General features: G+C 47.2%; 1 protein-coding gene across 1 annotated transcript; it reads right to left on the reverse strand.

Annotated features, from left to right (window-relative positions):
- Positions 1–6,637: 6,637 nt before the first annotated feature.
- On the reverse strand, positions 6,638–11,569 carry AQP10 (aquaporin 10). Its single transcript, XM_036755586.1, has 6 exons — positions 11,421–11,569; positions 10,729–10,855; positions 10,245–10,382; positions 9,946–10,064; positions 9,369–9,586; positions 6,638–6,818 (listed from the first exon to the last, which is right to left on the reverse strand). Exons 1-6 carry the CDS (start codon positions 11,523–11,525, stop codon positions 6,638–6,640), a joined length of 888 nt encoding a protein of 295 aa, XP_036611481.1. The 5' UTR covers positions 11,526–11,569.
- Positions 11,570–13,147: the final 1,578 nt, after the last annotated feature.

Here is a 13,147-nt window from a genome sequence, read left to right on the forward strand (position 1 = left end):
CCTACTCCCCTTTAAGCACTGACAACATTCCTACTGTGATTACAAAGTGCTATCTCACCCTATCTTCCTTACCTGGGGGGCGCTTTTTTGTACACAATGCCATCTCACCCACAGCGATCCTGGCAAGCCCATGGGAGATCCTGCAGGGAGGAAGAAGGGGGATACATCAAGACGATGACATCTAAAACTGGATGTCCTGTGGACATCTTAAACTCAACATGACAAAATCTGAATTCATAATTTTTCCCCTAAGCTCCTCCTGCTTCCAGACTTTTCTATTACTCCTACTATACAACTATCCTCCAAGTCCCCCAGACTTGAAACCTAGGTGTCATCCTTGATTCACTATCACTCCCCAGGTCCAATCTGTTGCCAAAGCCTGTTGATTTTATTTTTACAACATCTCTACAATACACTCCCTTCTCTCTTCTGATACAACCACCACCCTGGTTCTGCAAAGACCTTTATCTCACTCCTGAACTATTTCAGCAGCCTACTGGTTGACTTGCTTTCCCCTAATCTGTCTAGTTAACGTGCCCCACTTAACTGCTAAAGTGATTTTTCTAAAGGTCTAACCATCTCACGCTCACACTCTCTCTCACACACTCACCCCTCCCTCAACAAACCCCAGTGGCTCCCCATCACATCTAGGATCAAATATAAAATCCTCTAGTGTGCACAGCCCTTCTTTACTTACCCCGCCCCCCAACACATACACACTTTTCCAGTCTTCTCACACCTTAATGCCACTATACACACATACTCTTCAGTCCACTGACACTGGCCTCCTTGTTGTTTTCAAAGGAGACACTCCATTTCCTGACTCTGGGTATTTTCACTGGCTGTCCCCCATGCATGGAATGCTCTCCCTCCTCACCTCTGTCTCCTGGCTTCCTTCAAGTCCCAACTAAAATCCTACCTTCCACAGGAAGCCTTTCCCAGTCCCTCTCATAATACTTTCCCTCCCTGGACTATTTCCTATTTCTCTTGGATGTAGCTGGTTTGAACTTAGTTGTTTGCATATTCTCTCCCCCATTAGATTGTAAACTCCTTGAGGACAGGGATTGTCTTCGACTTTTCTTTGTATCCCTGGCACTTAGCACTGGGTCTGATACTAAGTAGGTATTTAATTAAATGTTTACTGGCTGATACCCTATGGATTTCCTCATCCTCCTCCAATACACACATTTTCAGATCAGGTTATCATTGTCCTTTCCCTTAAGAACAAGTTCAAGTGCTACTTCCTCCTCATGGGCCTCAAATCGCTTCTGCTGACCCCTTTATGAACTTTTAATTCAGTTAGCTTATTAAGCACCTCCTCTGTGCTTAGCAAAAACTGTGTTTTAATTATATTCTACCTTGTATTATAATTACTGTGTATATTCTTCTTCTCCACTATTAAACTATCAGTTCCCTGAGAACAGAGCCTGTCCTTTTTTTAATTTTTAAAACTGGTATCCCTGCCACCAAGCAGGATCTTATTCATAGGTTGTAGTGTTGAACAGTTCACCAAATCCTGGTTTCCCCAGCTTCCAGTCCCTCAACAACTAGTCCTACCTGTACTGCTCAATGATCTCAGAGAATGATGCTGTTGCTTACCCGCTACGTCATTCCCCTCTCTCTATGCTCATCTTGGTGATACTTCACCAGGGGCCCTGCATGCCAAAAGCAAGGTGTCCTTACTTCTAGGCAGAAGAGCTGGGAACAGAGAACAAACCTGGCTTTGTCTTTGGGAAACCTCCAAGAAGAGACAGATCCTTATATATGTGGCAGAGAAATCTGATGGGAGTATTTTCTAGAAAGCAGAGTGCCCCAAGAACAAAAGTTAAGGGAGCTTTGTAGGGTATGCCAGGAAGCACCTGCCAGGGTATCCGGAAGAGGGCAGGTCCCGCCCTTCAGGCCCCTACTTCCTTTCCCCTCATTCCAGGAGCTCCTCTCATTACCTCCTCCAAAGGCTCTCACATTAGAGGTGTGGCCCTCACTTCCTGTACAAGCAGCACCAAAATCTCTTCCTCTTATTATAGGGCAGGCTAACTTTCCTCTGCTTGATGGAGAAGTCTCCAAAGTTCTTGCAGGGGAACTACCCCCACAACAACAATCCAGCTTGGGAACATGAGAGCACTCTATATCTGCCCAGAGAACACAGGACCAGGGTAGATATTGGCACCTTTCTGTTAAGCTACTCTTTCCTTCTCTCTCTCCCTCCACTCTCCTCACATATCCCAAAGAGTTTAAAATGGCTTGTCCACCAAGGGGCTGTTGGAAGCATCTCCTCCCTAATTAAGCCTGGTCCAGAGAAAGTTGCCAACCTGGTACCTGCCCCTTACACCACCTCCTTTTCCCTTTATACCAGGGGTGGAGGCTTTCCCTCCTTCTCTGTCTACGAGACACACCCCACAGCCTGTCAGCCCCAAGAGATACTAATTGCCTGTCTACTCAACCTATGTAATTACAGACTCTGGCTGGAGCCCCAGTCACACACATACCATGTTCTCCCTAAGCTGGCTCAAAGTCCCACCTCAAATCCCAAATCAGGGATCAAGTTGGCCAAAAGTTTTGCCCTGCCTCACTTCCTAACCTCAGAACCTAGGGGTGTCTAGCTCAGAAATTGTAGGAGATACAGCCTTATCCACATTTTGAAGATACCAACCCCACCCAGTCTGGGGGATGACTCATGGGTGGGTGGGGTGATGGGGGTGAGGGGAGAGAACTGAAGTGAGGACAGGACATCACGAGGTCCCAGTGACTCCACAAGTAATCCCAGCCCCACCCTGGGATTTGAAGGCAATTTAGAGACCACTATCAGGCCCTGGGGAGGGAATCCTATGAGAGAGGTGGTTAATGAAAGAGACTTAAACTCCTCTCAGGAGCCTTGGATGCCTCCTACCCCTGCCAAGAAAATTATTTCAACATCTCAGACTCTGGGGAGATTCAGATTGGAAAATTAAACTCCCAACCCTTGGGAGTCCTCTCACCCCAACTCCATCCAGTTTGAGGGACTCTATACCTGGAAGAGGGGTGGGAGAGATCATAGGAGAAGAGGTCCACACCTCAACTTCCTCCCAAGCCTAGCCTGTGAGACTACTCAGGGTCAAGCCTGGCTGCCAGATTCCACCCTCACTCCCCCAGTCCTTTCTAGAGACACCCACTACGTATAAATAACTACCAATGGGAAAGAAGTGGGGCTGCTTTGGGGCTGAAGAGAGGGAGAACAGTCGTGATAACTTCTCTTCCTAAGCCAAGATATTACCCTCTCTCCAGAGAGAGCCCCTCTCCCAAATGTTCCTTCCCTCCTTTCCAGAGGATTTTGAAATAGACATGTAGGGAAATGTCTAAGTATAAATGGAATCCAAGAAGTCTATGTTACTGCTTTTCCCACCAAACCACTTCCCAAAATCAAGAACTGAACCCTGGAAGTCCATAGCTCCCAGTTTCCTTCCACTGGTCAATATCTGCTTCTCCCCAGCTTTAAGGTGGGGAGCAAGGCCCTCATACAAAGGAATTTGGCCCTCTTTGTTCCATCAATTCTATTCTTAAAGCTTCACTGCCCAGTTCACCCTCCATCCTCAGTTTTTCTACCATCCCACACTCAAAGATAAAAATTACCCAGAGGGTCCTAGATTCCCCAAAGTCTCTTTTTTACCAAGCCCTCAGAGTCTCCGGCTCTTTTGCAAATCTCTTTTTCTTTAATATTACTTCTTAATGCTCTTGGCCTCAAATCTCTCCTCCACACATCTTATCTCCCATGCCCCTCCCCTCCTTGAGCTTCTCCCCGGCTCTCCAATATTCGAATTTCCTAGTTTTCAGCAATTCTATCAACTCATCCCACCATGCCCTTCCTCGCTTCCGCAGCTACACTTATTCCCCAGATGGTCTAAACAATTCTCATTCAAGTCAGTCGTCAGTTCCCCCTCCTCCCATTTCGCCCTAATTCTAGATTTCCCCACCTTCTCTCACTCCTCCCCCAAAATTCCCTTTCCTCCCTGGCTTGTCCTCCCCATCCATTCCACAGGACCCCCGATCTTCTCTTCTAGTCTCATCTCTACTCCCCATTCCTCCCTCCATCTGTTCTCGAAAGGGACCTCACTCTTCCCCTCCTCTATCCCTTCTCATCATCATTCCCGAGCCACTCCGGGCTCTGCCCTCTCCCGATGCCCCCGACTCATCCCCTTTTCGCCGCTTCAGCAACCCCGCACTATACACCCACGGGGCTTCGCTGCCCCCTCACCTCTCCTCAGCTTTCAGCGCCCTGCGCCCGGCCCGGGTGGCCCTGTCCTGCCCATGCCGGGGGCTGGGGCGGGGAGCGCTCGGCTCCCCGCGGGCTCCCGCCCCCCCACCCCAGCTACAGCCCCAGCTCCCCCCGGGCCTCCAGCCGCTACTTTGTGTCAGTTTCGGCCACGGCGGGGCGGAAGTGACGGAGACATCTGTAGAGGGCGGGGGGCGGGAGAGGGGGGATTTGGGGAGCGGGAGATGGGGGGGCGGGAAAGGTGGGCGCCGCCATCTTTGTGCGGGGCAAGGCGAAGGTCTTAACCCTTGAGCCTCTGCAGTCTTGTAATACAATCCCTTCTACCACCGGTCCCCCCTTCCACCCCCTCCCACTCTCTGTCCATGTTGGAATCAGAAGGGCCGAGAGAGGTTAGTTAGGCTTTGACTTTCTGAAGGGAACAAGGAGGCTGAAGAAAACTTCCCTGCGTCTAGGACTGCCGGAGCATCTCCTTTATGCTGTGGAAGGGGGAGAGGTTGAGGAAGTAGTGAGTGGGGAGGGTCTCCCTCTTGAGGCTGCTTCTCCAACTTACCCCTTCTGTTCATGCCCTTTAGAGTTGCCCTGTGTCCAGCATCCTTCTCGCCTTAGCTCATCTCAGTACATTCCTTCCTCTCCTGGGAAAAGCTCCAAGAAGTCGATGTTGGACCTCCCGTGCCTCAGTTTCCCCCATCTCCGGACCTCGGGTACTGGGAAGGGCGGAACCCTATAATTAGCGGCAGAGGCGGCACTGAGACCGCTCCTTAGCTGGCTCACTCATTCCCTCTCTTCCCCAGGTCTTCTAGTGTCAGAGACAGATTCTTTCCCCCCACCCCTGCCCCAATTAATTTTCGAAGGTGTGTGAGTCAAGGGGAGGGGCCCCAGGGGTAGTAAGAAATGATACTCGGGTGACTAGAATTTAGCAAGGGCTGAAAGAAATGGGGAATCGGATATTTCTGAGGGCTAGGAGAAGGGCGGAAAAGAGGATGCCCAAGACTAGCGAAGCTTCCTCTGGCGTCAAGGATACAGGGTCCCACGTTTATTTTCCAGGATGGGCAGCCCATTCGGCTCCTTGGTGTCCTGGCATCTAGCTATCTGCTTGTCGTCCTCTGGCGGTCATTTTTAAGTACTGACGCTCCCAAGGAATGCCCACCCTCTCCCCCTCAAACACACCTCCAAGCCTTCTTGAGAAGTGTGATGAGTACGTTAAGTGGAGTGATAAGGGACTCGAGACAAGACCACAGCTTCCAGGTAGTCTGCCCCATCCCATATACAAACTGTGCCCAGCGCAAAAAGGAATATTGTCGCCAGTGGAATTGCAACTATGCAACAATTCAGCTGTTCAATAGGGTCTTCCTCCACCAGTCTGAACCTATTTTCCACTCTCCCATCACTTATCCACCATAGTGCTATTCTAATTCAGATCCTATGAACTAGTCTGTATTACTTAAAGAGCCTACTAACCGACATGCTTCCTGTATCTGCCCTCTTCAACCCGAGCCACATAGTTACCAAAATAATTTTCCTAATGCACAAATTTGAACGCATCAATTCTCTGCTGACTAACCTTAAAGGGCTTCCTATAACCCCTAGGATAAAATATAGTGTGCATTTTAGGCTCTCCACAATCGGGCCCCAAATTACCTTTTCCCCCCTTATTTCATACTAATGCGCTTCCCTAATCTGGACTTCTAGTTATCCCAGACTGTCTCCGATATGCATACATTCCCAGAGACTATCTTCCATGCCTAGAATGCACCCCCTTCTCATCTCTACCTGTTGAAATCCTATTCCTTCAAGGCCCCCTTGCTCAAAATGCCACTTTCTCTAACAAACCCTCCCTCATTCAAACCCCCTCTTCCTTCCCCTCCACCCCCCCACCCCCGTTAAAATTCATCTTTCTTTACTTAAATTTTCAGAGCACTATGTCTGGATCTCTTCCCTCGTCTCCTATAACGTTCTATCAGGTATCATGCTTATTTGTTGCACACCTCTTACCTTTTATTCTCTTGTAAGTTCCTATTATTATGGCACATGATAATTATTGGTAATATTTTTAAAAATCATAGAATCTCAGAGCTGGAAGGGACCTCCTATGCCATGTAGTCCAATCAATCAACAAGCATTTATTAAGTGCCTTCTGTGTGCTAGGTACTAGCAATCCCTGCTCTCAAAGAGCTTACATTCTATCAGGGAAGACAACATATACATGTATAAGTATATACAAAAAATACATAAAAAGTAGTTTGGGGAGAAACACAGTGGAGGGGGGAAGGGTTCCAGAGAAGGTTTCATGGCATTTTAGAAGTATTTATTGTAAATACTCTTAGGTATAGTTTTCTTTGTTGGTGTTTTATTTTTTTAATGTCTTTGGTAAAGTTGGAAAAAGAAAGGATATCACAGTTTGCTCTCTAAGGATCTGAGGTAAGATGGGGACCTTGGTTCAGAGGCTTTCTCCTGGACAGGCTCCAGATCCTCAGGATGATGCAGACCCACCAGCAACTGGTATGTGGCAGTGCCCAATGCAGCGCCCACCATAGGAGCCACCACAGGTACCCACCACCAACCATTGCCAGCACTGTAGGGACAAAGAGGGGGATCAGGAGACAGCTCCCCCATCCCCTTTTTCCTAGAGGTAGGATAAGGGCAGTTAGGTCGCAAAATGGCACCAGGACTAAAGTCAGGAAGACTCATCTTCATGGGTTCAAATCTGATCTGAGATACTTCCTAGCTGTGTGACCCTGGGCAAGTCACTTCACCATGTTTGTCTTGGTTTCCTCATCTGTACAATGAGCTGGAGAAGGAAATGGCAAACCACTCCAATGTCTTTGCCAAGAAAACCCCAAATGGGGTCATAGAGAGTAGGAAATGACTGAATGACAACAACAACAAAAGATGAGTAGGGGTAGTAGGAGGAGGAGACAGAAGAGGAGGAAGGTGCATAACTATGTCCAGTGGAGGTCCTGAAAAGGCAAAAGTTGTGGGGAAAAGGTAATTTGGGTCAAATTTGTCTGGGAGATGGGAGGGACACAGTCTAAATTGTGGAATCCAAATTCTGACAGTGGCTCAGCCCTTTAAGCCTGAGACAAGAAAGGTATTATTTCACTATTTAACAGAGACCTAATAATAACTCACACTTTTCCAGCCCTTTGAGGTTTCCAGAGCCTTCATATATATTGCCTCATTTAATCAATTGAGGCAACTGAGACTCAGAGCAGCAAAATGACTTGCCAGAGATCACACTGCCAGTTGAGTGGTAGACAATGGAGAGGGGCCTAGAATCCAGGTGTCCTGATTCTGATTCCTGGGACCTTTCCATTCTATCACTGCCTTTCAGTGAAGTGGGAAGTAAAAGAGAAAGCAAGCAGCAGAGACCCAGTGGGGAAGAGAAAACAGGAAAGAGGCAGAGGAATAGAGGGCCAGAGGAGGGACACAATGAGAAGCCAGGGAAATGGAGCAGGGAAGGTACCAAGCAGGGAAGAAGAGGATGCAGAAGGAAAGTCAGTCAACAAATATTAAGTCTTTACTATGTGCCAGGCACTATGTTAAGCTCTGGAGATACAAAGAAAGACAAAAATATTGTCCCTGTCCTGAAGGAGTTTGCATAATAATACAAGAAACAAAATTGAGGGAGAGAGAGAGAGAGAGAGAGAGAGAGAGAGAGAGAGAGAGAGAGAGAGAGGGAATGTAAGGTAATCTCAGAAAGGGAAGCACTAGCAGCTAGGGGAGCTAGGAAGGGTCTGAAGGTGGGATGTGAGCTGAGGCTTCGGGGAAGCCAGGATGCAGAGGAGAGGGAGGAAAGCATCGCTGGTATGAGGGATAGCCATTGCAAAGACATAGAGAAGGGGATGGAATGTCATGTGTGAGAAACAGCAAGTGGATTGGTGTAACTAGATTTTCGGTTTTATAAGAGGGGAGTATTGTTTAAGACTGGAAAGGTAGGAAAAAGCCAAGTTATGAAGAGCTTTGAACACCAAAAGTCTTCATATTTAATCTTAGAGATAATAGATATCCATAGATAGAATTTATAGAGTAGGAAGATGATATGATCAGACTTATGCTTTTAAAAAAATCATTTCGGCACCTTGTAGTGGAAAGAGGCAAAGAAGAACAGAAACAAGAAATTGCTGATGAGGGTCTGAGAAAGAAATATAAATGAAACAACAAGAAATGACAAAAATTACAAGATTCGGAGTACACGAGAGTGAGGAATAAAGAATGATACCAACATTGTGAGCCTGAATAACTGGGAAGACGGTGACACCTTGGACAATAATAAAAAAAAAAGTTTGGGAGAGGAAAGAGTTTGGAGGGAAGGTCTGAGTTCTGTATTTTGGCTATGTTGAGTTTGAGATTCCTCCAGAACATTGAGTTCAAGATGTGCAAAAGACTGGAGCTCAGAGGAGAGATCTGGGACAGAGCCTTGAGGACTCATGGTTAATGGATATGGCATGGATGAAGATCTAGAAAAGAGGCTGAGGAGTGGTTAGGTCGGTGGGAGGAGAACCAGAAGAGAGCAAGCGCCACACAAACCTAAAGAGGAGGGAGAAGGTGATCAAAATTATCAAATGCTGCAGAAAGGTCAAGAAGGATGACAGTTAATAAAAGGTCCTTAGATGTGGTGATTAAGAAAGGGATTATTGGTAACTTTGGAGAGAGACATTCGGTTAAATGATGAAGTCAGAAGCCAGATTGCAGACTGTTAACAGGAAAGGAAGGGGAGAGCTGGAGGTACCTAGTGTGATGACTTTCTCAATGAGTTTAATTGGGAAGGAAAGGAGAGGTATAGGATGATGGACTTGAGACAATGTGGGGTAGTAGAAAGAAGGTTGCACTTGGAGTCAAAAGCTATAGCTTCAAGTCCCACTTTCCCCACTTATTAGCTATGCAACCTTAAGCAAATTGTTTTTAACCTCTCTGAGACTTGGTTTCACCAACTGGAATGGAAACAATCTATTACGTTACTTCACAGGGTTTTGAGGACCATATTAAATCATCTATAGAAAAACACTTTGTAAGGTATAAAATACTATGTAAATGTAAGTTAATAGGAGAGAGAGAGAGAGAGAGAGAGAGAGAGAGAGAGAGAGAGAGAGAGAGAGAGAGAACTTGGGCAAGGAACACTGACCTAAAGACCTCAGGTCCCCAGCCAGCCACATAGGTGAAGAGCCGAGGTCCAAGGTCTCGAGCAGGGTTGAGTGGGTAACCACAGTTGGCACCCATGGAGAGGCCAATGGACAGAACCAGCAGCGCAACTGCCACTGGCTCCAATCCCGCAGGCACCCCCTTATTCTTAGTGTCTGTGATGGCAAAGATGCCCACAATCAGCATAGCAGTGCCTAGAACCTTGGGAGAAAGGTTATCCTGTTAGATACTCCAGGGCTCCTGTGTGACTACCCCTGCATCCATACCTTTCAGGCTTCACCCGCACCCCATACCCCATACCCTTATCTTTCTTTATACATCCCATACTCTCACTTCCCACACCCTTTGATTTTATCCTTGGTTGCTGAGGGGTGTCCCAAGGCAGAGAGATCAAGTAACTATTCCATGATAGGATGGCACAAAAGGACCTAGGAAAACAATAATAGAAGAAGGATGGGGCTGGGGGAACTAGAGGAAAGGGGTGGGGACTGGTGAGATGCTGGAGGAGAAGGTTGAAGAATGTTGGGTAATTTGATGTGGTCCCCCACTTCTACTCCCACCTGGTCCAGGAAGCCATTTTGCAGGGACAGATAAGGGGCTGGGTAGGTGGCAAAGATAGAGGCTGTCTCCTTGGGGCCAGTCACTGTCAGGTTTCCACCAGTATAGTTCTGCAGAGCATCTGGTTCAGGGAGTAGAGGCAATGGACATTCAGCTTGAGGTCCTCCCTATGAATGTACAGAGGGAGTTTCCCCATTCCCACGGATGACCTAATTCTCCCCATCTCCACCCCTAGAGTACCTTCCCATAGTCTGGGCTTCTCTCTTATGAATCCCAAGTCTTTGAAAAGGCTATTCCATACCATAATAGAGGGCATATGTTAGTCCCGAAGCAGAGAAGGCAGAAAGCAGCTGTACCAGTACGTAGATGGGAAGTTTGGCCCAAGGTAGGCGACCCATGAGGCACATGGACAAGGAGAAGGCAGGATTCAAGTGGGCCCCTGAGGGAACAAAGGTTGTGGCAGGAAGAAACAGAAGAGTGAAAAGAGGTCTAGAATCGTTGGGAAGGTAATATATACAGAGAGTAAGTCCCACCCTCCCTGAGGGAGGGTCTCTTCTTTGCCAGGAGGGTCCAGCATGAGGAGAGAGAAATGGCAGCTAGAGCTAGAGAGAAAACAAGGTGAAATAGGGAGGGGAGGGGCAATAGGAAAGTTGGGGGGAAAGGTTGGAGAGACCCAAGGGCATGCCAGCATGATGTAAAGTGTCCAGTAGATAATATCCATGAGTCAGTGACTTGGGCAGTATCCACTTCCTGCTACTCCTCCAACCAGGGGCCACCTTACTCACCTGAGACATTGCCTCCCACATAGATGGCCACCATCACAGCCAGGGCGCCTGCCAGGAACATGGTGAAGAAGTTGCCTTTGGTTTCCTCACTGGTAACAGCCTGAGCCACTGCCCCCTGTGTGATGATCTGATGGAAAAAAGTGAGGAGGAGGGAGGAAATGAGAGGAAAGAGGAGAGGAAAGAAAAAGAGAAAAGGAGAGGGGAGAAGGGTAGGGGAGGATTAGAGAGGATAGGGAGGGAAGGAGAAAAGGTAGAATTGGTGAAGAGAGGGGAGGGAAAGAAAAGGGAGATGAGAGGAAGGAATAAAAAGGGAAGATTGGGGGAGAAGTTGGGAGAAACAGGGGAAATCAGGGAAAGCCTCAAGAAAAACAGGGTGGGAAGGGGAGAGACAGGGATAGGAAGAGAGAGGAAGGGAGAAAGAGCCAAGGAAAAAATGAAGGGAGAAAGGACAGGGAGAGGAAAGAAGGTGAGAGGAGGAGGAAAGAAGGGGTAGAATAGAAGATGAGCAATGAACAGTCCAGAATTGGAGATGATCAGAGAAAATTGAAGGTATGGTGAAGGGTAGAAGAAGACCATAAAGAAGAGAAAAGAAGCAGAAAAAACAGGGAGATGGGGTCACAGGTCGAAGTAAAGAGCCTTTCCTTTACCACCCCTCCCTTCCTCCTGATTACCCACCATTCAACCCCACCTACCAACAGTACGAAGACACCCAAAAATTCAGCCAAACACTGTCGGGCTAGGAGATTGCGGATTCGGACCCAGGCTCTGACCCGGGCCAGGAATACAAACTGAGACATGATGAAAGATGTCAGTGGGAGCCCGAGAGAACAACCTCTCTGTGGCCACTAATCACTCAACTGGCTACTAGGCTACATAAATAGCCAAAGATAACAAAGAGACTTTAAGACCAATTAACCAATTAATACTGCTCAGCTAAGGCTACTAGACTACACAAATAGCCAAAGATAACAGAGACTTTAAGACCAATTAACTCCTGTGCACTTGTCACTCTAGAGAGTGGGTGGGGTTAAGATTAAGGAAAAGTTTGGGTGGTACCTATACGGACTATGTGCCTGGATTGCTCTAGATTTCCTCACCTTTAGACCCTCAGCCCTCACAGATTAGAGGAAGGTTACTATGGAGCAGCAGCTTCCAGCAGTGGAGTGAGCACTTGGTGACAGCGGACCTGGGCTTGGGCCCCAGCATCCCTACTTACTTTCTGCAAGTCTGTTAGTCTTTCTGAAGCCAGCTTCCTAATTTGTAAAATGGAGGTAAGAATATTTGTTCGACCTATCTTGTGGTTTTGTTGTGAGTAAAGTGTTTCAAGAACTATATAAATGGAATTTGTGGTGTTCAGGCATTTCAGTCGTATCTGATCATTCGTGACCCCATTTGGTGTTTTCTTGGCAAAGATACTGGAGTAGTTTGCTATTTCCTTCTCCAGCTCATTCTATGGATGAGGAAACTGAGGCAAACAGCGTAAAGTGATTTGCCCAGGGTCACACAGCTAGTGTCTAAGGCAGGATTTGAATTCACATCTCCCTGGCTCCAGGCCCAGTGCTCTACCTACTGTACCACCTAGTTTCTATATAAATGGAAATCCTTGTTATATTCTGAGACCACAGCAAGAATGGAGATAGCAGCTGAATCTTCCATTCTGTGTGTGTGTGTGTGTGTGTGTGTGTGTGTGTGTGTGTGTGTGTGAGAGAGAGAGAGAGAGGGAGAGAGAGAGAGAGAGAGAGAGAGTGTACACATACACACACAAACCTTAGTGGAGGCCCTGAGACACCATGCAGTTTACCCAAGGTCCCAAATATTTTGAAACTCAAACTTTCCATCTCCAATCTCCTGGATAACCCTCAGATCCTTTGCTGGCTCTGGGGTTATCCAGGGGCTCTTCCTTGTCACTCATTCCTGAAATGCTCTCCCTCCTTACCTGCACCTCCTGGTTTTCCTGACTTTCTTCAAGTCACAGCTAAAATCCCACCTTCTACAAGAAGCATTTCCTGGTCCTTCTTAATCCTGGTGCCTTCCCTCTGTTGATTGTCTTCAATTTACCCTGTCTATAGTTTGTTTATACATCCTTGTTTGGATGTTGTCTTCCCCATTAGACTGTGAACTTCTCATGAATAAGGATTGTCTTTTGCCCTTTTTTTTTTTTTTTTTTTTGGTATCTTCAGGGCTTTAGCACAGTGCCTGACACACGACTGATTGTTGACCGAGGTCTTAATCTAGTTTTTCCTCTGGTAATGGAAGTGAGGATCTCCTGCTCACACGGATCTCTCTTCTCTGAAGGAGGTTTCAAATGACACCTCAAAAACTCAACATATCCCAAACCAGATTCATTCTGTTCCAGCCTATTTCCTAATTCTTCTCTTCTGACTTGTGATTTTTACCAGTGTTCTGTCACTGCCAGTAT

This window comes from Trichosurus vulpecula, chromosome 4 (genome assembly GCF_011100635.1).
Source record: "Trichosurus vulpecula isolate mTriVul1 chromosome 4, mTriVul1.pri, whole genome shotgun sequence".
In the NCBI taxonomy this organism is placed as follows: domain Eukaryota; kingdom Metazoa; phylum Chordata; class Mammalia; order Diprotodontia; family Phalangeridae; genus Trichosurus; species Trichosurus vulpecula.